This window comes from Hippichthys cyanospilos, chromosome 7 (assembly GCF_059441005.1).
Source record: "Hippichthys cyanospilos isolate Australia breed blue-spotted pipefish chromosome 7, RoL_Hcya_1.0, whole genome shotgun sequence".
In the NCBI taxonomy this organism is placed as follows: domain Eukaryota; kingdom Metazoa; phylum Chordata; class Actinopteri; order Syngnathiformes; family Syngnathidae; genus Hippichthys; species Hippichthys cyanospilos.
Genome location: NC_142375.1, coordinates 800,099 through 826,223, shown reverse-complemented (window position 1 = coordinate 826,223; position 26,125 = coordinate 800,099). Strand labels below are relative to the sequence as shown.

General features: G+C 42.3%; 1 protein-coding gene across 6 annotated transcripts in view; it reads right to left on the bottom strand.

The window, feature by feature from the left end:
• The window catches only part of galnt7 (UDP-N-acetyl-alpha-D-galactosamine: polypeptide N-acetylgalactosaminyltransferase 7), a 158,314-nt gene that overhangs the window by 43,648 nt on the left and 88,541 nt on the right, over positions 1–26,125 (bottom strand). For 4 of the 6 annotated variants that reach the window (XM_088419825.1, XM_088419822.1, XM_088419823.1 and 1 more), the window contains 3 exons: positions 15,679–15,794; positions 3,212–3,314; positions 3,032–3,130 (listed from right to left, as the gene is read on the bottom strand). The exons of 1 other annotated variant lie outside the window; for it this stretch is intronic. In XM_088419825.1, coding sequence (XP_088275951.1) covers positions 3,032–3,130; positions 3,212–3,314; positions 15,679–15,794 — 318 coding nt within the window. Of the gene's footprint in view, positions 1–3,031; positions 3,131–3,211; positions 3,315–15,678; positions 15,795–23,076; positions 25,371–26,125 lie in introns of those variants that run through there. One more of the 6 variants, XM_088419827.1, reaches the window with a different exon arrangement.

Below are 26,125 nucleotides of genomic sequence, written 5' to 3'. Positions count from 1 at the left end.
AACTGGTTCTCGACAACTGGTCACAAAATTTAGTGAAGATCAGCCAACATATATGATGGATGCGGGACTTCAATATAAACAAATATATAGCTACATTTTTATTGTTATGCACTTTGTTGAGCCTATCGAAGTAATATCACTGAATTTTTTTTGACAGGCCTTCAAACACACCAAATTTCCTCCATCAAATATTGTGATGTTTTGATAATGGCCATGGCCTATACAGCAGTGCTATTTATGATGATTTATCATAACAGTAGATGCTGCTGTAATTTCACCCAGATGATCTCATTTTATTGCGATTTCTTACATTGATTGAAAGTCCATTTCTACAAACATCAACAAACTTACATTCCATTGTAGTGCTAGAATCATCTTGTGGCCAAAAATAATATAATTTCAATTTTTCCGATTCCATTTACTTAGTTGCGCCCACCGTACAAATGCTAATGAAAGTTTGACCTTTTCTGAAACATTAACTTGTACAATTCAATGCATAAGCCCCGAGGGCCCGTTGCTTGCAGTTGTAGTTATTATTGTTAGGGCCCGAGCAGCTACCGCTGGCGAGAGCCCTCTTTTTTTCTCCGTATTATTATTATTATTATTGTTATTATTATTAATAATATTCTCCCAAATGAATCGTATTTTTGAGGGCCTAAACATGCACAAAAAGTCACCAAAATTTGCACACTCGTCAGGCCTGCTGTAAAATTTGATATTTTGGTGTTTTCATACATAAAATCTTTTGATTTTGATTTTTAGCGCCACCTAGAGTCAAACAATTAGGTTACAGCCCGTTTCACCTGGAGCTATGTAGGATCTCAGGACCTACAAAAAAGATAGGAGCCCCATCTGCTAGGATGAAAAGAACCAGAGTTATGAATATTTTTTATGTGCCTTTTTGGGGGCAGGGCCTCAAAATATGTGTTTCAAATTTCTTTCGCCATGAGCGACAAAAACCTTAAAACTCCACTGTGCAAGCTTCGAAAAATCTGAAACTTTACAGAAAATTTACTTGTCACTGCCTTAAAATATATATATAAACATATATGATTGCGGCGGGGCTTCAAAATAGGTGTTTCAAATTTCCTTTGCCACGAGTGACAAAACCTTAATAACTCAGTTTTTTACGTTTTCGTCTACTGTGCGAATCCTTTTTGAGCAAATTAACTGAACATTGAATTGACCAGAATATGAAATCAATATTTCCTTCGCCCACAGTAACAAAAACCTTCAGCAGAACAAGCTCTAAAAAAATAAACTTTACAGTACGAATAATCTACAATAAAATATAGTACCAATATTATAAATTTTGCGAATTACCTGTAGCGACACCTGGTAAGAAAAAAATTTAAATTTTTACACTTTCATGTATATTGGACCCCTGGGTTGCAGCGTCCCTGGCTTATGTTTTTTTCATGTTGCACAGTTTATTTCATCCCCTCTTTATGGCATTTTCTCCACTTTGCGACAAAAACTGTCATCACCCAAGGGGTTGGCTGTCTTTGTGTTGTTTTGTCTCCATCTGCAGGCGTTTTTAGGTAATTGCACTTATTTTCTGTTGCCGTCAATGCCTCCATGCAATGCATCACTACATTGCTCACAGAGATGGTGGTCTGCTATTGGTCGGCCTCACTTGTTTCAAAATGGCGGATGATAAAGCTCTGTTCTATCGTGAGTGGTCACAAAACTGTATATATAGTGCATTTTATTGCTTAATTCAAACTTGAACGGGGAAGCCATGGGTCCCAAGATTGCTAGTGATGTTAAATAGAGAGGTAAGAAGACGATTTATATGGAAACAAAGCTGGAGAGAATCAAGAAATACGAAGCTAGCCAAGCCTAGGCTAACTTTACTAGGGAATAAGGCCATAACAAGCGCCACTCAAAGGTAAATAAATTATTTCTATATTTTTGTATAATAACATAGCACTTACCCCTATTTTGGTACCAATTTTTAATATGTATGTAAAATTTTTATGTTTTTACCTGGGGTTCTAAACGCATTAGCTATTTAAAATAGGTTTGGAGTGCCCGCCAAATGGTGAATTCGCCTTACGAGCCCAACCGCGGAACTGATTAATCTCGTAACACGGGGGCCCACTGTACTGTGCTATGCCTCTTTCAGTAAATTAACTGAAAATTAGTCAGGAGAACATTGAGATAGAGAACATTAAAGTTCTCAAGTTTTGTGACTTTTTGATAATGGCCGTGGCCTTTACACCACCGCCTTAAAATCAGATGTCTGGCCAGAACGGTAAAATTTAATGTAATTGGACCCAGCTCCTCTTAATTTCTTTAAATTTCATACGTGTGATGGGACTCCAATGCTCAACAAACTTTTTTTCGTTGTAGTGCCACCTAGTGGCAGCAAAATAAATAGCTACATTTTTATTTTTATGTACTTTGTTGAGCCTGATGAATTAATATCACTGAACTTTTTCTGACAGGCCTTCAGACACGCCCAATTTCGTCCACCATATACGATTTTGATAATGGGCTTGGCTGATACAGCAGTGCCCACTACGACGATTTATCGTAACAGTAAATGCTGCTGTTATTTGACCCTGATCATCTCGTCACAATTTCACAAATTGAATGAGAGTCCATTCCGTCAGACATCAACATCTAGCAGCTAGAATCGCCTTTTGGCAGGAAATAATATAACATCATTTTTGTGATTCTATTTACTTAGTTGAGCCTGTTGAACAAATGCTAATGAAAATTTGATCTTTTCTAAAACATTGACTTTTAATATTCACCTGCAAATGCACAAACATACCCCAACCTGTTCATACTCCAACTTGCACAGGTCTGCGAGGGCCCGTTATAGCTGCTTGCAGCTCTATTTTTTTATGTATTTATTTTTGCCAGGGGATGAACAATAATGGACTTAATTGTAGATCTTTCCATTTAGCTCGTGTTAGTTGATGTGGAATGAATGTATCTGACCAGTTGTTAATTTTGGATTTTGTTAATATAGACTAAAGGGTAGAGGCATGAATGTGAGCGACTGTCATATTTTAGTTACCTGATTGCCACCCATTCTGTGGCATGGTCCAGTTTCCACATTTCCTCCATTTGTGTGTCCCATACTGTCAATACAGTAACTTGTCTCAAAGCCTCGAATCTTTATACAAACAGACAAGCATGCACTTAATTTATTACTTAATGTATTTGTGTGTTATGTTGTTTTGTTTTTTTTCCTCACCTCTCCCCATTCAACATTTTTGGGAGGCAGGGGATAGTGTAACGGAATGTCATAAGCTATTTCTTCCATGAACCATTTGAAGCTCTTGCACCGATGTTCTCGTCTATGAAAAAATATATAGATAGCAAAATTAGAGCTCTTAACCATTGGCCTCTTAATTTAAGTTTGTTCATAATCACAATTCTGTAGCTAAAATTAAAAAAAAAAAATAATAAATATATATATATATATATATATATATATATATATATATATATATATATATATATATATAGCTCTACGGTGCTCTATGGTAGGGATGGACGAGACAAAAATCCCACAAGATGTCTCACATCAATCAATCAATCAATCAAATTTTATTTATATAGCCCTAAATCACCGAAGTCTCAAAGGGCTTCACAGAATGAAAAGAGGTCGTACAGAGACATCTTTTCAGTGTAGGGTACACAACAGCATCCCCTGTCAAAGCTCCCAGAAGGGGAAGGAAAAACTCAAAAACCCCAAATTAGGGGAAAATCAGAAACCTCCAGAAGGGACCACAGGTGGGAGGAGCCCCCTTCCAGGCCCACAGGTTGAAGTGGATGCTGCATGTACCAGACACAGAAACAACATAAATTACAGAAAACATAATGTGCTATATAGTGCAGTGATGTCTTGACAGCAGGCAAGGCCATTGGGCAGGAACCATCCCACATTCCAGCCAGGTGGACTGCAGACGGCCGAACTCCTAACCCATGATGGTCGACCAACGCAGGACCCAATGGAGGCGGTCAAGTCAACCCTCACCATCTAGCTAGCCCCCTCCCCCAGCCGGAAGAGGGGGGCAGGAAAAAAGAAAAAGGAAGAAGGCTACAGACAGGCTAAATTAACTAAATGCTTTTGAATATAAATGTGTTTTTAGTCGGGATTTAAAGATTTCTACTGAGGTGGCTGCGCGAACTTCCATAGGTAGGGCATTCCATAGTACTGGCGCGCGAATGGAAAATGCCCTTGATCCCGCAGACTTCTTTTTAGCCCGTGGGGTCGATAGCAAACCGGCATTTTGCGATCGAAGTTGTCGGGGCGGAACATAAGGTGATACTAAGTCGACGAGATAGGAAGGAGCTAAACCGTGTAGAATTTTATAAGTAATTAACAGCACCTTAAAATCACATCTCACGTGTATTGGAAGCCAATGCAGGTCAGCTAGAATCGGAGTAATATGATCGAACTTTCTCGTCCTTGTCAATAGTCTCGCTGCTGCATTCTGTACACACTGCAGGCTTTTAATGTAGGACATGGGAAGTCCAGAAAACAAAATGTTGCAATAGTCTAGGCGCGACGTAACAAATGCATGAATTAATGTTTCTGCATCGCTAGGAGAAAGAATAGGGCGAATTTTAGCTATATTGCGGAGGTGAAAAAACGCCGTTCTTGTCATGTTATTAATATGTGTTCGAAAGGAGAGAGTGGAGTCAAATATCACGCCGAGATTTTTTGCAGAACTACTTTGGGAAATAATACAGTTTTCTAGGTTCAGCGTGGTATTCTTAAGCAAGTGCTGATGATGAGCAGGGCCAATAACTAACATCTCAGTTTTATTAGGGTTGAGAAGCAGAAAATTGGAAGACATCCATTGTTTAATCTCGGCAAGGCAAGCCTCCAGTTTACTGCACTTGCACGGATCCGTTATTTCTAGGGGCATATAGAGTTGGGTATCATCAGCATAGCAATGAAAACTAATAGCATGTTTGCGAATAATATCGCCGAGAGGAATCATGTAGATGTTGAACAGTAAGGGACCAAGTACTGACCCCTGCGGGACACCACATGAGACGGAGAAAGACTCAGAGATCGCATCACCATAAGAAACACTATGCGTCCTTCCCAGGATGTAAGATCTGAACCAAGAAAGTGCCGATCCCGAGATACCAACACATGATCAAAGACATTCTATAAGAATATGATGATCAATAGTGTCAAATGCGGCACTAAGATCAAGGAGTAATAGTACTGATGAGACGTTGGAATCCAAGGCTAATAGAAGATCATTCGTCACTTTTACTAGGGCTGTCTCAGTTGAGTGGTTGGCCCTAAAACCTGACTGAAGGAGTTCAAATCTATTGTTGTCTATCATAAAATCGCTAAGCTGTCGTGCTACAACTTTCTCAAGAATTTTGGCGATAAACGGAAGGTGTGACACTGGCCTATAGTTAGCGAGATCTTCAGGATCTAGGTGAGGTTTCTTAAGTAATGGTTGAATGACAGCCATCTTAAAAGTCTCAGGTACAATGCCAGAGGAGAGTGACAGGTTGATAATATTCAAGACAGATGACCCTAAGACCGGGAATAAATCTTTGACGAGTTTGCCTGGAAGCGGGTCGAGCATACAGGACGTCGGCTTTGCTGCATTAACTAGTTGTGTAAGACACTCCAGGGATACTAAATCAAACTGGGACAGGGTAGCCAGACTTTCATGAACCTGATTGTCCGAACTAGCATCAACACTCATAGTCGAGGTGGTGATCGGCGCTGCCTTTTTTATTTCTTCCCTTATTAGCTGAATCCGCTGAGTAAAGAATTGCATGAAATCGTGTGCTGAATGGAGGGAATTATGATTAATCTGCTGCTGCTGTGTTAGCTGCGCTACAGTCTCAAATAAATACTTTGGGTTGTTTTTATTAAGACTAATCATTTTGGAAAAGTGATTGGTTTTTGCTAACCTAAGAGCCTCTTTGTATTTCAGCAAGCTATCGCACCAGGCCTGACGGAAAACCTCGAGTTTAGTTGTTCGCCATTTACGCTCAAGTTGTCTACTTAACAATTTACACATACGCGTTTCCTCCGTAAACCACGGAGTGTGCCGCTTCGGACGAGTTTTAAGTTTCAGCGGCGCAATAGAGTTAAGGGACTTTAAAAGAACCGAATTAAAATCATTCGCGAGCTTATCGACTGAGCCAGTGAAAGACGGAAAGGCAGCTGTTGCGGAAGGTAGTAATTCATAGAGTGCAGCAGTGGTTAAAGAATTAATATCACGGCTCTTAAAGCCTTGGTTGTGGACAACAAGGCCACACTGAGCTAGGACTTCAAATGTTATAAGGTAATGATCAGACATAACGTTAGAACGCGGCAGAATTGTGACGTTTGAGGCAGTTAGGCCATGGGTTAGCACTAAGTCTAAGATATTACCATTCTGGTGTGTTGCTGCTTTTATTATTTGTGTAAAACCAAATGCATCGATTATTGATTGGAAAGCTACAGTAAGTGGCTCTAGTGGGGAGTTCATATGAATATTGAAATCACCCATAATTAATATATTATCTGTGTGGGTTATTAAGTCAGCCATAAGTTCAGGGAATTCATCTAAGAATCCAGAGTATGGGCCAGGAGGACGGTAAATAACTACCACACAGAATGGTGGTGAGGAGCTCGATCGCATAACGAGAGCCTCAAATGTCTTGAAAGTGGGACTCGTGCTCGTGCTAAGCCTAAGATCAGATTCTGAAATTAGGGCGACGCCCCCCCCTTTTTTACAAGGACGGGCAACATGTGAGCCCACAAAGTTTGCGGGTGAGGCCTCATTTAATGGTAGGAATTCATTTGGTTTTAGCCAGGTTTCGCAGAGACCAAGCACGTTAAGATTTAGATCTGTAATAAGATCATTTACAAGAAGGGCTTTTGAAGGGAGTGACCTAATATTTATAAAGCCGAATTTAAACTGGGACATTTTTCCCGGACTACTCTGAGTCCTCGTGTTGGTAGTACTAATACCAACAAGATGTTTATGGCTGGGGCTTGCTCTGTATTTTGAGTAATTAAAACCTCTTCGCAATGTTAGTAAAGTAGGAATTCGATTGTTGACGACTACCTCGCGCGTATTGATGCTAATATTCCGCCTAGGCACTTTGTCACTAGTCTTACTGATTAAAGAGGCAGGGCTCTTTTCCTTAATCCACACCACCTCAGCAGAAGTCTTATCAATAGGGCATTTAGCATTAGGTATTGAAACAGTGTGTGGATTGCAGTGACCTAGACTAAGTATGCTATGTGTGTTGTAACAGTCCAGCCTAGTGCCGGTTAACTCTAGCCTTAACGACTCCACACCCGTTCTAGCAGGCTCGCTACTCGCCTGCGACCCGACATGCTCTAATGTGGGAAGTCATGGAAGGCTCAAACAGTAATCTATGTTTCTAGAAAGAGTAATGGCGCCTTTCCAGTTAGGGTGAAGGCCGTCCAATCTCAGCAGGTCGGGCCGGCCCCAGAAAGAGGGCCAATTATCTACAAACTGAAAACCCTGCTCTTTACAGAAACCAGCCATCCACCGGTTAAGCGAGAATAATCTGCTAAACCTCTCATCATTGCCTCTCGCAGGCAGAGGGCCAGAGACAATAACTCGATGCCGACTCATCTTTCTAGCGAGATTACAAGTCCTAGCTATGTTCTTCTTTGTAATCTCAGACTGCCTCATTCTAGTATCGTTGGAGCCGACGTGTATCACTATGTCCGAGTAGCTAGTGTTGTTTGCACTAGCCTGGTGTCTAGCCCTCTTGCGTGTCAGCTCCCTAAGGTTAGCTTCAATGTCGGGTGCTCTGGCCCCAGGGATACACATTACGGTGGCTGGCTTTTTAAGCTTGATGTTACGGGTGATGGAGTCCCCTATAACTAAAGTGCGGGAGCCAGTAGACTGAGGAGGAGTTTGCCTAGCGAGGGGGCTAAAGCGATTATGCGTCCGAACAGGCTCACCGCGGCTAGCAGGCTTCTTAGGGCTAATGCTAGCCGGACTAGCGGGTAGGCTACGACCCGCACTAGCCGACGCTAGCGGCATTGCGGGAGGGCTATGGCCCGCATTGTCATTATCAGATGTGTCCGTCTGATCTACGACTATCAGACTACTCTGCTCTAGCTGACGGACACGGCCCTCTAGGAGAGAAAGCCTCTCCAAAAGAATAACACAGGTGTCGCAAGTGACAGATGAGGTGGAGGTGCACGGGGCCATGCTTACCTTAGTACAGCCGAGCGACATACTTACGCTAGCAGAGCTGCACGAGGACGAACGGAGCTAGGGGCTGTTCAGAGAAACGGCGAATCACTAGCTATCGAAGAATGGAAGCAGTCCTCAAAAATGAAGGAAAAAGAAGACAAAAAAGCAAAAAAAAAAGCAACGACGAACACAGGTCCGACGGGTGGTGGTAAAAATAGAAAAAGAAAAAATAGCGTTCGTCTCTCCAGCTAAGGCTAAAACAGCGACAGCAGCAAAACATGATGGAGTCCAAGAGAAAAAGCCAATTTTTTTTACAAAATACAATAAGGTAATAGAAAATAATGTATAGTATAGATTTTTTTTTTTTTTAAATGTGCCATTTTTACTGTGTAGACTAACAAAATTAATTATTAGCGTGTAAATGTAAACATAAAAGAAGAGTCCAGTTAAATTTTAAGTTGTAGCTGAGATTTTCTCTTAAAACTGAATTGTTACATGTATTCAGCTCCTCTTGGCTAATGTGTGTGGTGTAATTACAGTATTTTTGCAGGGTTTGGCAACATTCGTTGACTTAGGGCCTGATAATATTATGGTACACTATTAAAATACACCATTAAGATACTGGAAGAAATTTGTAAAAAGTGTTTGTTCATCACTATTGTTTTTTTTTATTTTCTCTCTGTTCTTTTTACTTGAAAACTCAACTATTAATAATGATAGTGAAACTGTAAAAACAAGGCTGTAGTTACGCCAAATTTCACACTGATGTAAGACTATGGGCCTTAATTTGGTAGACTGGCACAAATGCGCTCCGTCCAAACACCGTCCCATCCTCAGTTTAGCAAGTCTAATTTTCTGAATGTTTGTGAATGTGGTAGACTGTATTGAGCATTTATGGGTGTGCCAGCATACAGAGAGCCTGCTCCCCAAGCACATCGTGAGATGCCCCAGGTATTTACCACCAGGAAGAGGCCCCAGGGATGACCCTTTCACAACAAAACAGTCCAGGAACAGTTCCTGTTCTGAAGTTTCTTTTTGGCGGTCCACAAATTGGCGTTATACTGAGGGACAGCGGACGGGATGGCTTATTCAAATCGATGACGTGAGGCAGGGGGGATTTGCACTTCCCCTTCTGTCACTAAAAGGGTGAATGACAAGCAGAATGTTGAACTAAAAAAGCTGTCCATGAGAATGGACAATAATAGGTTTTTCTTATTTGCAGCTCTATTAGATTGCTACTCCACAATTCATATACGTTGTTCAAGCTGTGCAATCTGTAAACTTGAGAAGGGGAAGGAGGAAGCTTCTCAAATTCCCAAAGGTTAAGACCATGAGTCCTAATTCTGCGGTCTTCTGACTAAATTGCACAACACGACAGGGCCAATACGTAGTCAAGTCTCTTCTTTATTTTTTATAACACATTCATGTAATTCTTGCTTCACTGCACCTGCTCCCCCTCTTTCTCGCACATGCCATTCTATGCGTCAACTAAGAACACACTCATTCAAAAGAGAAAACAAGATTTTGGGAAAAAGATGGCGGCGTAGAAAGTGGTTGACTCTCCAGAGCTCCTCACCACGACACATATTTTCAATATAACTCTACATCCACGCTAATTTACACATTTGACAGTGTAATATGAACATTGATGCTTACTTTTTGAGAAGACCTGACAAGATGCTACTTAAAGACGGTAAGAAATCATCGAAGACGAACAAGTCAGAAGCCGGTGCTGGCGCGCCTGGCACCACTCTGGCGGAGGGAGAGCGACTTCTGGCTAGCGGCACCGGCAACACCCTCGACCCGTCTTTGCGTCAAACTATTCGGGAGATAACAGCGAATATAACCCGTGTGATTGATGAGAAACTGGGACCATTATCCGAAGCGTTGCAGGCCCACGCAGAGGCACTTCAGAAGTTTGACGAGCGAGCCACCGAGGCAGAGAGTTGGATCAATGCAGTGGAACACAGCTCCGACCAAGCGGAATCGAGGATACAGTCACTTGAAAAGCAAGTTCAGAGCATGGCTGATCACATTGACGATCTCGAGAATAGAGGCAGGAGGAAAAATATACGACTCGTTGGCTTGCCAGAAGATGTGGAGGGTTCTCAACCAACTAAATTTTTCGAGAACTGGATACCGGACCTGTTCGGGCTGGAGACGAAAACGGGACACGTGAAGATTGAGAGAGCCTCATCGCACACTAGCTCCTAAATCGGGGCCCAACCAGCGACCCCGACCCGTCCTAATCAGGTTCCATAATTTTGCGGACAGGCAGACGGTGTTGGACGCGGCAAGACGCAACGGGACCGGGAAATACCAGGAGTCCACCATCATGTTCTTTCAGGATCTGTCGGCTGCCGTTGTACGGAAACGAAAAGGTTTTAACGATGTGAAGAGACGCCTGAGGGGCATGGGAGCTAAGTATATGATGCTTTACCCGGCGACATTGAAAGTAATCCATGGCGGAGTTACTAAAATGTTCGACTCTCCCACCCAAGCTGGATGGTTATATATTATCGGACTGAAGCATTCATTGGTCCTGCCTAAACTTCTTCTTTTAATGGGAAGGCTAGCCGTTAAATGTTTATCTATAATTTGTTCATACTGTTAAAAGATGGATGCTAATTTCACTCTAGTGGTGTTTAAATTTGGAGTTGTATGGGAGGTTAACTGAGTCCAGTTATGGAAAAGGTTATGGTAGTCCCCTGGTTACCATTTGGGGAAGTTTTCTCGTTAGTGCTGTTGGCACGTCTATTATCTATGTTATATGTTGTCTTTTTCTTGTTTTTTTTTTTTTTTAAGCTGGGTAACTGTCAGGTGCATAACAATTATAGAAGCTAAAATACAGTTGGGAGTTTGTACTATTTTGACTACAAAAAGTTATGACGTGATACATTGAGACTGTGTACATGGAACATCAAAGGAAGCCACTCGCCTATTAAAAGAAAGAAGATATTGCTAGCCTTAAAAAAAGAAAACATTGACATTGCTCTGTTGCAAGAGACACACTTAAACGATGAGGAACATTTAAAACTGCAACAATGTGGCTTTAATCAAATTTATTTATCATATTTCACTTCCAAAAGCAGAGGGGTGGCAATTTTAATCAGGAAGAACTTACCTATAGGGTCTCAAAATGTGTCAAGGACAAACATGGGCAGTATGTACTTATTGCAGCCTCCTTAAATGGGGAAGAAGTAGCTATTTTGATTGTCTACTGTCCCCCATGCCACCCCCTCAATTTTCTGAACGATGTATTTGCAAAGTTGTCTGATCTTGCAGTGGAGAACACTATTGTAGGAGGAGACTTTAATTGTCTCATGAACCCATTGATGGACAGGTTTCCTTTGGGTGCTTTATCCCTGTCAAAACAGACTAAACAAATTGCTGGTCTTTTTGAGGACTCGGGGTATGTGGACGTATGGAGAACATTGCATCCTGCGGATAAAGAATTTACCTTTTTCTCCAATCCGCATAAATGCTACACAAGGATTGATTATTTTTTTACCCCGAAACAGTTGGTAGAATCAGTGGCCTCTTGTACAATCGGAAACATTATATTATCTGATCATGCCACGGTTTATTTGGATTTCACGTTTAAAGGTCTTACTAAAAAACCCATAGGGTGGAGAATGGACACTTCAATCTTGAAAGATCATAAATTTATATCATATTTCACAACAGAATTTAGGCTGTTTCTCTCTATCAACTCTTCATCAACTAATAACCCATCTCTACTGTGGGAGACCTCTAAAGCCTTTGCTAGGGGGCTAATCATCTCTTACACTGCTAGCAAAAGACGCAAAAGCACAGAACAGCAAGTTTTACAGGAAAAAAGACTCCATATTTCAGAGAAGGAATACGTCAATAAACCTACTGCAGCTAAGTTAAAGGAAATCACGGCTATCCGCTCCACACTGGACTCTTTGTTAACTAAGAAAGCAGGGGAAAAGTTAGGTTATGCAAAACAAAGATTATTTGAGCATGGGGACAAATCGGGTAAATATTTAGCTTATTTGATGAAAAAAAGAAGGGCTGCTCAAACTATCGGGTCAATTATAGATGGGACGGGTGTCACATCCCTGGCTCATCATGTCTTTCTTGTTGTAGGCGAGGTCCTCCTGCCACGACAAGAGGGCGGGGTCACCGGCCGCACACCTGAAGACCATCGTCATCAAGGCCTTATTTAAGGCGGCCGGCACAGGAGGACAATCGCCGGGTTATTCCTTGAGCCATCCTTTATCGAAGCCCTAGTTGTTCCAGTGTCTCGAGTCTCCGCAGTCGCACGTTTTGTTTTGGTACCTTGCCTGTTGCATTTTTGCTTCGTTGCTCACTTACCTTTTGCTACCCCACCGGGCCTCTTTTTGTTGTTCCTAGTCTTTGATTGTTCTCCTGCTGACCCCGTCCCCTCGTGCCAGTCTATTTTGTCATTCAGACCCGTTTGGTCTCTACTTTTGTTTCTCCTTTTTCTCCCCACGCTTGCCGTGCGCTTTTTGTTAATAAATTTTTGAAGCTGAACCCAGCGTGTCGTGTCGGGGTCCCTTACCCACTCGTGTCTCGGGGTTATTCCTAACAACGGGTTCATGCGCTTCTGATTCCAAGTATATTAACAATGCTTTTAAGAACTTCTATACAGACTTATATCAATCAGAACAGACCAATAACGCTGAAACATTGATGGAAGCTTTCTTCTTCAAACTTGATTTGCCAACTATATCGCAGGACCAGAAGTCCATCTTAAATGCTCAGATCTCTATGACCGAATTGCGCGAGACCGTTCAGCATCTTCAGACAGGGAAGGCACCAGGCAGTGATGGCCTTGGTAGCGAGTTTTATAAAGAATTTCAAAATCTCCTATTAGAACCCATGATGAATATGTTTAATTATTTGTTTGAGACTGGCACTCTCCCGTCTTCTCTGAGAGAAGCCAATATTTCTCTAATCCTTAAAAAAGGAAAGTGTCCAGAGGACTGCGCCTCATATAGGCCGATTTCACTCCTTAATACAGATTTAAAAATTTTATCTAAAGTGTTAGCAAGAAGGCTGGAAGACCTTCTACCAATTATAGTCAAAGAGGATAAAACTGGCTTCATTAAGGGTCGTAATTCGTGCAACACCATTAGAAGGCTACTAAATATTATTCAACTGTCTCAACACCAGGCAATGGACGGCCTCGTAGTTTCCCTAGATGCGGAGAAGGCCTTTGATCGAGTCGAATGGTCCTATTTATTCTACACACTTGAACAGTTTGGATTGGGTGAGGGCTTTATTAAATGGGTGAGGGTTCTATATACCCAGCCATTGGCTGCAATCATAACCAATGGACTGAAATCAACTAATTTTGAGGTCCAGAGGGGAAACAGACAGAATTGACCTCTGTCCCCACTTCTATTTGCAATTGCAATTGAACCCCTAGCAGAAGTAATTAGGCAAGACCCTTTAATAAGTGGAATTAACGTTGGCAGAAAATCGCACAAAATTACATTATATGCTGACGATGTCTTATTGTCTTTGTTGAACCCTTCTATGCCAGTCCCACGTCTCATGTCCTTTAACCAGATTGTGTACAAAACAACGTAGCAAGAAAGGATCTTTTTCTTTATTTTCAGATCAGAGATTTTATTGTTAAAGACACATCTCTGCTCACAGACATGAATGTCACAAAAATTGAAAAAAAGGTGTTTCTTGCTGACGGGAAATCTTCCAATTAGTGCCTTTTACAATGATCTAAGGGTCTGCTCAAATCTAAATGCTCGGGCGCTGGGCATGATCTGGGAGAGGTAACTGGGTGTAGTGATTACTGATGAGATATGGGAGGATATCTGGGATGAGGCCAAGAAAATCACAGTATGTAACAGGACACAAGCATTACAGCTCAAGATATTGCACAGAGCACATGTTGCTCCAAATCGCCTCTCTAGATTTAGAAAGGATGTTTCCCCATTCTGCCTCAAGTGTAAGACAGAGATTGGTGATCTTACTCACTGTCTCTGGTCTTGTGTGAAAATACAAAAATTTTGGACAGATGTCTTGTTCGAAATTCAAAAGGTTTTGAAGATCGAACTTGACCTTGACCCTGTTTCTCTCCCCCTGGGCCTTCCCAGTGGCCGTGTGACTAATGTGTATGAGAAGAAACTGTACAATATTCTGACATTTTGTGCCAGGAAAAGTATTCTGCTTCATTGGATTTTGGACAAGGCTCCATCAATTGGGGTATGGCACAGGACAATACTGGAATATATACACCTGGACTTTTTGACCTGTCTCTCACACTCAAAAACCAATGTCTTTAATAGAACCTGGAGACCTTTTCTGGACTATATCGATGCGAACATATCTGCTATAATGTTAAGAGCATTTGTGTAAAATCCGGATTGACAAGCTCTAGCCATACTTGTACTGGGCACCCTCTGTAAATTGGAACTTGAATTGTATCTATGACTGGCTTTATTGCATTTGTACTGTTTTAATGTACCTGACATTGCAGCAATTTTATTTATTTATTTATTTTTTGTTTTTTTTTTGTTTTGTGTGTGTGTATGCTTGTTGGATTTATTCCTACTTTGTCCTAGTTTTGTCTTCTGTACATGTCTGTTTTGATGGTTGTGTTTTCTGTCTGTAAAAAGTAAAAAATGAATAAAAAATATATATATAAAAAAAGAGAAAAATGGAATTAAATGAAAACACCATACAAACTAAATAACATGTTACACAATCTATCAACAAAGCTATGAGTCACTGGCGAATCAGAGACCCTAGTCGCAACTAGGAGCTCAGGAGTTTCCGAGTAGAGGCTTAGGGGAACCTTCCCTGCCTGGAACCTTTTTTTGGTGTGAACGGAAAGGAGAACTCACGCTACCAGGGTACAGTGAAAGAGTTCCTGCCGGAGTGAAAGGGGCTAATGTGGCCAGGGAAAGGTTCATCTGGGCTTCCCCGCTAAAACTGCTATTCCCGCAACCCTACCCAAGATAAGTGGTTAGGTGATTGTGTGGGTAGAATCCGATTAGATGGTTGTGGTCAAGTGGGTGGGTGGATGAATGGATGCATGGATGGTTGGATAGCAGCGGTCAATGCTCAGGCCCAAATTATACAAGACCTGCGAGCAAATATCAAGGGCCTTCACAGGTGAGGCCCTTTAAGAACAGTTGCAATGCAATGTTGAATGGGGAGGAGAGGGATAGCGGTAGCTCTCCGTGTTGTGGTGAGAGTTGAGAGTTTGCAAGCAGCGCTCATCATTCACTAATGCACTCTGCTATGTGTTTTAAAAGAAAAAATAAACTATGTGCCTAGAAGAGACAGTTCAATCTCTATACTAGTTAGGAGATCACTGGGCACGAGAAAGAAAGGTAGGGACAGTTTAATGAAACACATTTCATACACTTGATTTATGTACGTAGCATGTATGTGGCGGTGATATAGCCTACTTTGTGAAACTCACTTTTTGCAGGGGCTTTGCAGTCCCCATTAACCGCGAAAAACGAGTGAACACCATAGCATGAAATACCTGAATTGCTTCAGATCACTTATGTCTCCATAGGCAAGGGTCAGTGTTTCAGGACGACTAGCGTAGAAGTAGTCCTTATATTCATCCCACCATACCTCTACCACACGAACATAATTCTGCAAACATACGTACACACATCATTCACATTTAGTTTAAAAAAATGAACCAAGAAAGTAAGAACATTGTAATGTACAAATACCTTCATTCATTTTAGACAATTGTGCATTGCATTAAGAATGTTAATAAGTCATCATAAATCCCAATGATCACTTCCAATGATTTGAACTTGCACTCCGTTACGATCCCAATAAAACAAAGTAAAACAGGTTTACTTTGCCTGAATGTGAACCTATCTCTGGGGCACAGTCCATGTGGCAGTCTGCCCCCCCTCTCCCCTTGTAATCACTGATTACAAGATCTGTGGAAAATCCAAAGGTGTCGGACCCTATGCTAGTGGCTCAAGTCATAGACCTTGACAGTTAAATGTATGGCCAGCAAAGAACCTCAGCTAATGTGCGATGTCCAGTGAAAAAAGACCTCCCAAGGAAGAGACTCGCTTAGTCCTCCCAACTCCATTTTCATTGCAATCACATCACAGAGCCACCATCAACACAGTGCCATTAAAGAAAAAATTAAAAACAAAAAAAAACAAAAAAAATCAGGATCCTGAAAAATGCCCGTCATTCACATTGTCATATGGTTTGGCATAAGTCTCCAGAGTTATTGTTATCTGTTGATTAAGGAAAACAGCCCTGCCTCTTTAATCAGTAAGACTAGTGACAAAGTGCCTAGGCGAAATATTAATATCAATATGCGCGCTGTAGTCGTCGACAATCGAATTCCTACTTTACTAACATCGCGACGAGGTTTTAATTACTCAAAATATAGAGCAAGCCCCAGCCATAAAAATCTTGTTGGTATTAGTACTACCAACACGAGGACTCAGAATAGTCCGGGAAAAATGTCCCAGTTTAAATTCGGCTTCATAAATATTAGGTCACTCGCTTCAAAAGCCCTTCTTGTAAATGATCTTATTACAGATCAAAATCTTAACGTGCTTGGTCTCTGCGAAACCTGGCTAAAACCAAATGAATTCTTACCATTAAATGAGGCCTCACCCGCAAACTTTGTGGGCTCACATGTTGCCCGTCCTTGTAAAAAAGGGGGGGGTGTCGCCCTAATTTCGGAATCTGATCTTAGGCTTAGCACGAGCACGAGTCACACTTTCAAGACATTTGAGGCTCTCGTTATGCGATCGAGCTCCTCACCACCATTTTATGTGGTAGTTATTTACCGTCCTCCTGGCCCATACTCTGGATTCTTAGATGAATTCCCTGAACTTATGGCTGACTTAATAACTCACACAGATAATATATTGATTATGGGTGACTTCAATATTCATATGAACTCCCCATCAGAGCCACTTACTGTAGCTTTTCAAGCAATAATCGATGCATTTGGTTTTACACAAATAATAAAAGCAGCAACACACCGGAATGGTAATATCTTAGACTTAGTGCTAACCCGTGGCCTAACTGCCTCAAACGTCATAATTCTGCCACATACTAACGTTATGTCTGATCATTATCTTATAACATTTGAAGTCCTAGCTCAGTGTGGTCTTGTTGTCCACAACCAAGGCTTTAAGAGCCGTGATATTAATTCTTCAACGACTGCTGCACTTTCTGAATTACTGCCTTCCGCAACAGCTGCCTTTCCGTCCTTCACTGGCTCAGTCGATAAGCTCGCGAATGATTTTAATTCGGTTCTTCTAAATTCCCTAAACTCTATTGCGCCGCTGAAACTTAAAACTCGTCCGAAGCGGCGCACTCCGTGGTTTACGGAGGAAACGCGTACGTGTAAACTGTTAAGTAGACAACTTGAGCGTAAATGGCGAACAACTAAACTTGAGGTTTTCCGTCAGGCCTGGTGCGATAGCTTGCTGAAATATAAAGAGGCTCTTAGGCTAGCAAAAACTAATCACTTTTCCAAAATGATTAGTCTTAATAAAAACAACCCAAAGTATTTATTTGAGACGGTAGCGCAGCTAACACAGCAGCAGCAGGTTAATCAAAATTCCCTCCATTCAGCACACGATTTCATGCAATCCTTTACTCAGCGGATTCAGCTAATAAGGGAAGAAATAAAAAAGGCAGCGCCGCTCACCACCTCAACTGTGATTGTTGATGCTAGTTCGGACAATCAGGTTCATGAAAGTCTGGCTACCCTGTCCCAGTTTGATTTAGTATCCCTGGAGTGTCTTACACAACTGGTTAATGCAGCAAAGCCGACGTCCTGCATGCTTGACCCGCTTCCAGGCAAACTCGTCAAAGAGTTGTTCCCGATCTTGGGGTCGTCTGTCTTGAATATTATCAACCTGTCACTCTCCTCTGGCATTGTACCTGAAGCTTTTAAGACGGCCGTCATTCAACCATTACTTAAGAAACCACACCTAGATCCTGAAGATCTCGCTAACTATAGGCCAGTGTCACACCTTCCGTTTATCGCCAAAATTCTCGAGAAAGTTGTAACACAACAGCTTAGTGATTTTATGATAGACAACAATAGATTTGAACTCCTTCAGTCAGGTTTTAGGGCCAACCACTCAACTGAGACAGCCCTAGTAAAAGTGACGAATGATCTTCTCTTAGCCTCGGATTCCAACATCTCATCAATATTATTACTGCTTGATCTTAGTGCCGCATTTGACACTATTGATCATCATATTCTTATAGAACGTCTTAGATCATGTGTTGGTATCTCGGGATCAGCACTTTCTTGGTTCAGATCTTACATCCTGGGAAGGACGCATAGTGTCTCTTATGGCGACGCAATCTCTGAGTCTTTCTCCGTCTCATGTGGTGTCCCGCAGGGGTCAGTACTTGGCCCCTTACTGTTCAACATCTACATGATTCCTCTCGGCGATATTATACGTAAACATGCTATTAGTTTTCATTGCTATGCTGATGATACCCAACTCTATATGCCCTTAGAAATAACGGATCCGTGCAAGTGCAGTAAACTGGAGGCTTGCCTCGCCGAGATTAAACAATGGATGTCTTCCAATTTTCTGCTTCTCAACCCTAATAAAACTGAGATGTTATTTATTGGCCCTGCTCATCATCAGCACCTGCTTAAGAATACCACGCTGAACCTAGAAAACTGTATTATTTCCCAAAGTAGTTCTGCAAAAAATCTCGGCGTGATATTTGACTCAACTCTCTCCTTTCGAACACATATTAATAACATGACAAGAACGGCGTTTTTTCACCTCCGCAATATAGCTAAAATTCGCCCTATTCTTTCTCTTAGCGATGCAGAAACATTAATTCATGCATTTGTTACGTCGCGCCTAGACTATTGCAACATTTTGTTTTCTGGCCTTCCCATGTCTCACATTAAAAGCCTGCAGTGTGTACAGAATGCAGCGGCGAGACTATTGACAAGGACGAGAAAGTTTGATCATATTACTCCGATTCTAGCTGACCTGCATTGGCTTCCAATACACGTGAGATGTGATTTTAAGGTGTTGTTAATTACTTATAAAATTTTACACGGTTTAGCTCCTTCCTATCTCGTCGACTTAGTATCACCTTATGTTCCGTCCCGACAACTTCGATCACAAAATGCCGGTTTGCTATCGACCCCACGGGCTAAAAAGAAGTCTGCGGGATCAAGGGCATTTTCCATTCGCGCGCCAGTACTATGGAATGCCCTACCTATGGAAGTTCGCGCAGCCACCTCGGTAGAAATCTTTAAATCCCGACTAAAAACACATCTATACTCAAAAGCATTTAGTTAAATTAGCCTGTCTGCAGCCTTCTTCTTTTTTCCTGCCCCCCTCTTCCGGCCGGGAGAGGGGGCTAGCTAGATGGTGAGGGTTGACTTGACCGCCTCCATTGGGTCCTGCGCTGGTCGACCATCACGGGTTAGGAGTCTAGCCGTCTGCGGTCCACCTGGCTGGAATGCGGGATGGTTCCTGCCCAATGGCTTTGCCTGCTGTCAAGACATCACTGCACTATATAGCACAATATGTTTTCTGTAATTTATATTGTTTCTGTGTTCGGTACATGCAGCATCCACTTTAACCTGTGGGCCTGGAAGGGGGCTCCTCCCACCTGTGGTCCCTTCTGGAGGTTTCTGATTTTCCCCAAATTGGGGTTTTTGAGTTTTTCCTTCCCCTTCTGGGAGCTTTGACAGGGGATGCTGTTGTGTACCTTACATTGAAAAGATGTCTCTGTATGACCTCTTTTCATTCTGTGAAGCCCTTTGAGACTTCGGTGATTTAGGGCTATATAAATAAAATTTGATTGATTGATTGATCTGTGATATGTGATACTTTCAAATGCAGTTTAGCATTTCAAACACATCAGAGAATGTCCAATCCATTAAATCTCAGTAACTTAATATCAAAACAATGTTTGATTTCGACTACAAAAAAGTTTCTCTTGCCCATGGGTTGGGGGGGGGTCATTGGCGAGCACCTGGTGGCCAGGCCTGCACTCATCCGCCCTGCCTGGCACATCCCGAAAGGAAAACGTGGGTGTCCCTTCCCTTAGGCTCACCAACTGTGGCCATTGGGGCTGGGTGCAAAATGAGCTGGGCAGTGCACCGTCAACACTGTGGTGGGGATGGGGAGCTTCTGATCTCAACTCGGGACATCGTGAACCGGTGGGTGGAATACTTCGAAGACTTACTCAATTCCATGGACACATCTTCCTCTAAGGAAGCAGAGTCTTTGGGCTCCGAGGTGGGCTCTCCCATTTCTGGGGCTGAAGTCACCGAAGGTGGTCAAAAAACTCCTTGGTGGCAAGGCCCCAGGGGTAGATGAGATTCGCTCGAAGTTTCTGGTTTGGGAGCCTGAGCATTGCATCTCTGCTATTTGAGGACGATGCGGTAGTGTTGGCTTTCTCAGGCCGTGACCTCCAACTCTCACTGAAGCGGTTCACAGCGGTGTGAAGCAGCTGGGATGAAGATCCGCACCTCCAAATCTGAGACCATGGTCCTAAGTCAGAAAAGGGTGGAGTCCCCTTTCCAGGTTGGGGATGTGGTCCTGCCCCAAGTGAAGGGAGTTCAAGTATCTTGGGATCTTGGAACGGGAGATCGACAGGAGGATCGGTGCAGCGTCCGCATCGTCGGTGCAGTGTCCGCAGTACCGATCTGTCGTGGTGAAGAGAGAGCTGAGCCGAAAGGCTCCGTTTCCCGGTCGAGCTACGTTCCTGCCCTCACCTATGGTGAACTGTGGGTTGTGACCGAAAGAACGAGATCCCGGATACAAGTGGCCGAAATAAATTCCTTCTGCAGGGTTTCCGGGCTCTCCATGCAAGATAGGGTGAGAAGCTTTGTCATCCATCAATGCCTCCATGCAACGGGACGCTGTGTCGAGCCGCTGCTCCTCCACGCTGAGAGGAACCAGCTGAGGTGGCTCTGGCATCTGGTTTGGATGCCTTCCAGCCATGTTCCACTGGGAGGAGTCCGCGGGATCAACCCAGGACACGCTGGAGAGACAATGTCTCTTGGCTGGCCTGAGAGCGCCTGGGGAGCTGGACAAAGTGGCTGGGGAGAGGGAAGTCTAGTCTTCCCTGCCCAAGCTACTGCCCCCGCGACCTGACCCCAGATAAAGTGGTAGCTAATAGATGGATGGATGAATCAGCTGAGCTTTAATGAGTTTCTACACATTCCCTGTGATGTAGCGTATATCCCTTTGTTGGGAAACACACTATGAAAGGACCACAGCACAATAACCTTTGCATTGGACAAATGGTATTAAAATAAGAACAAACCCTTTTTTTTTCAATCCTTTTTCAATCGCATACCTAATTGAACGGTTTTGCAGCCACTTCTTGTTGCAGGTAGTTTTTGTTACAATAAAATATGAGTAAAATGTAAGTCACTGTAAATCTGTGTCATTTTAAATTATAGTGTGCACATTGAGAGGGCTATACATCAGCAAATATGGTCTCATGCTGTATATCCTCACAAAAGTTTGACCAAAACCTGTGCAGTGCAACAAAGTGTAAACTTTATTAGACCCAATGTTTACAGTGCAGAAGTTAATAGAGCCTTAATATAAATATCTTGCTCAGTCGGGAAATATACTTCTGTGAGTTCAAATTATTAATTTACCCCTAGTTTGGAGGTGGTAGACAAGCACATCAAGCTCTCTGGAATGCATGCCCATGCTGTTGAAAATATCCTTGCATTATAACACTCTCGATGCCTTTATTCTTTAAGTAGCCAATTGTAGTTGTGACTGTCAATGTTTTGAGTGCCTCTTGTGGCAGTAACCCTTTAATGTTCACAAATATCATGATAATGATTTTTTTTTTAAAGTAATGAAGAGGGTTGATTCCAGTGTAGATAGGTGCATCTCAGGAGGAAGGGAGTAAAACACTCATAGAATATTTGTGAATGTAAATAAGGCCTCTGTTTGGTAGTACATACGCACATGTGATAACATACATATTTAATTATACTACGCACACTACAATAAAAGGCCAACTTCAAAATAAACACACCAAATTATACATGGATCACAAAGCAATAGGCAAACTAAATGGCCTTTGGAGCTGTGGTTACGGAGTGGCTAGCTTGAGTCCCTGTGATTCTGTATTTTTAGCCATTGCTTTCTCCTATTTATTCACAGAAGTTTTCACAGCATGTCGCAGAGCTGAAATAATCCAACCCTTATTGCCCCTTTGTGAGTCTCCATGCTAACAAATATGACAGCTTTCAAAGCCAGTGAAGAGAGAAGTTCAACGAAAGGTTGGCGGTTCTAAAAAAAACAAAAACAAACAAAAAAATAAATAAATGGGAAACGTCTGCCTGTCAAGAGATATTATTGCAAATACGATTTCCGATCTTTCAATAGATTTGGACAACAAGTTAAAGCACAAAGGATGTTCCACAAGTGACTATTTTCATCTGTGACACATTGAACGTCACCATCCAGTTCGTGGAGATGGTGTGAAAGGGTGAAAGTGTATAGTGATGGTCTTCTTAGAAACTCTTGCATAGTCTACTACCAGAAGAAATTTCACCTCCCATCTTAAAGGGACAATGTGTAAGATTTTGACTGTCATTATGGACAGCAAGACAGCTGCATTTACCATTGTCTGTAGCTATAATGCTGTGTTCAGATGGAGCGCGTCATTTACGCTCCACGCGAATCGCTAAGTCGCGAGTTCAAGATGAAGTTCACTTTTACGCAACAGTGTCACGCGAGGGGAGGGGAGTGAGCTTGCTGTGCACTTTACAGTGGATCCAAAAAGGAGAGCATTGCTGAGAACTTTCACTTTTCCGGGATGTGGCAGAGCCAATATTTTCTGTCATGTTCATGAGGCATGTTGGTGAGGAGCGTGTAAAAGGTGGAACCAATAATTGCTGGTGCTGATTGGGTTGAGGCTCAAAATAGATAATTTAATTAAAAAAAAAAACTGAACAGTTTGGGGAAGGCACAAAACTAATACGAAGTACAACAGAAACACTCAGAACAGAAATAAACTTAACAACAGGTGGGGACTACCTGGGGACTACACGGGGAAAATGAGGACCAGGAGCAGAGCGACAGCAAGTCAGCTCAGACAAGGCAGAAGGGAGGGAATGATAACTACAAGGAACAGGCAGCACAGAAAATAAACAGTCAGTATTTTCAAGTAGCTCCAAAAATGAAATAATCTGCTATTTTAGCACCCAGACATGACATACTTTTCCTAAACGTTACCAGCGGACATTAGAATGGTCTTTGAAAAAAAAGAATAAAATGGTGATGGCGAAGTCCCCTCGCTCAATTAAAATTAACAGGTTTTGCAATGTGGTCAACCTGCAACAGGGTTTTACTGTACACAGTGCTTCCTCGTGAATTATGCAGTGTAGGAACATTACCTCTTGACCATCCCAACGTTTTTCAGATCAGATTTGGTGATCAATCGGTGGTAACTTTGACGAGCGTACTCCTAGGTTAGTTGTGCCTGGGTATGACCATTGATATGCTATTAAATAAGTGCTTTCCCTGCGTTTTTTTTCCATAACCAAAAAGTCCTCCATTATCTCGAAATGAGCTGTGTCCTTTATATCAGTCATTGCTTTGTTCCAGTGCCAAAGAACATAATGAAAATGATGCCACTTTATTGCTTAGCTTGCTAGTTAAGTTTTCGTCAATTGCTTCAATATGGCAAGTCACTGACCAGCATGATGTTATTTTTTTCAAATTTGCTCTTGCTTTCAGGACATAAAACATTTGAGGCCTCTACCTTGCACTCTTTAAGAAACTCCTCTTCTGGAAAAGGCTTGCTGGCTCGTGCTAGTGTAAATGGTAGTAAATAACTTGTCTTCGTGTTTGCTTCTTGGATGGTTGTAGTTTGAATATAGGTGTTTTGCTAAACCTTTACGCTAGCTACCAACCTGTCAGTGGTAGCTGTACTGTCATGTTCCCCGCTGATATTTTGCTTGTTCTGGGTGGGGTTCTCATTCCGCAACGAGTGGGCGGAGTCACCGGCTGCACATCTGTTGCCCATTGCCATCATGGGCTTTTTAAGGCCAGTTGGTGCAGGAGAGTGACGCCGGGTTATTCCTTCGCCAAGCTCATTTGCAGTCCCATGAAGATCTCAGCGTTCCCATTCCACCTTCATGCCTTTTGAGTCATTTTGGTTGGTACATTTGCTATTCTGGATTTTTGCTCTCATGATTTTTGTTGTCACTTTGTTTCAGTCGCTCTCCTGTGGACTCCGCTCCGAATCATGACATAGACACTTTTGTCTCGCTTTGTTTTGTACTTTGTGATTTCTTTTGTACTTTGTCCTGTTTGACTCTTTTTGTTTCCACGGTTGGCGTGCGCCTTTTGTTAAATAAACTGACTGTGACGACTACTCTCACCTTGTGTGTCTGGTTGGGGTCCTTAACCCGCTCGTGTCCCATGGTTATTCGTGACATGTGCGTTCTTGAGTTAAATAGTTGCTGGCATAAGTAGACACCTTGGTGGACAAGTGGCGGTTGCTATTATATTCTTTTAAAACTACCACAGTTTCTTGGCAAATAAGACATACAGCCTTGGACCGGACCACACTAAAAAACATATATTTATGTGTTCATTCGTTCTTTAACAACCATCTTTTCCTTAACACTGTCAACTTTTTTTATTTGACATTTGACAGATGTGTTCTGATCTGATTATTGCTCAAACATGGAATGTATTCTGGTACTCGGAGAGTGAACGGAATCATAATTTTCATTGTGTGGGATAATAATACTATACATATGAATATAAAAACTTAAATCTTGAAGAACGCTAATTGAAAATGGCTCATACACGCCCTCACTGTCTCTCATTCTTCAAGGCTCTGCAAAATCATGTCATTGCACCTACAGTGACACCTGGTGTTGGAATGTCTGTCATAACAAGTCAAAATGAAATAAAATAATTGAAAAGTTATTCAGGGGTGCTGAAGAGGAGTGTCCATCAGGAATTCGAACCCCGGATCCAGGAGGAGCTGTGTTGTTTTTGTTCCGATTATGCAACAGTGGACAAGCTCTGCACTTGGCAGGATCCTCAAGGGTTCATAAGATTTGGCCCAATCTGTCAACAGCGTCCGACCATGTCCTTCGGGGTGATCTGCGGAGGGTGCTTTGGGAGTGCAGCGCACCAAACCCCCTGATATTGTCATGGTTCGACATGATGGTGAGCAGAGGTGGACCTAAAAGCAAGGGAAGCGAGAAGCGAGTCGAACTAATAAAATGATGTTTAATAAAAAGAGAAGATCAAAAATTAGGGCAGCAAACAGTAACGTAACAACCCAAAGGGCATTAGCAACAAACGCGGCGGATATGGGCATGCTCGATGGGAAAACACGGAACCGAAACAAACAGGCGAAAAGACTTAATTTAGCGACGTGAGGCAAATTGGGCGTGGACTCAGACAAAGAGCAAAACGGCAACAAAGCCAATGACCCGACACGAACTGAATACAAACTCTGACTTAAATAGATGAGAGACTCAACAAGGAAACGCAAAACAGCTGGGCCCGAACAAAAGGCAGGGGAAGTTGATTGGATGACACAAGGAGGGCAGGTACGCAGCTGGGTGGTAACAAATCACGCTAACGGGGATCGATGCAAGGGAAACCAAATGAAAGCCAGACACAACAGCCAAAACGAAACCCACAACTTGAGAATACCAAAGTCCCCAAAAACTTGACAATAACAAAGTCCCCAAAAACAGAAACCCCAACCCACAACAGAAACATGACAGATATAGACTGTTTGATCCCTGACCACAAATGTCACAGCTTACTTAGTCAACATTGCTCGGTGTAAATCAGATTTGTATTCACCGAGACTTAGACAAATTTGTCTCGGCTGCCATTTGTCGCTGAAGTCGTTCATTGCTATTATAGACAGTATCTCTCGGTGCAGCCAAAATTTTTAGGGTTTTTGATTCGGCGGTCTTAGTA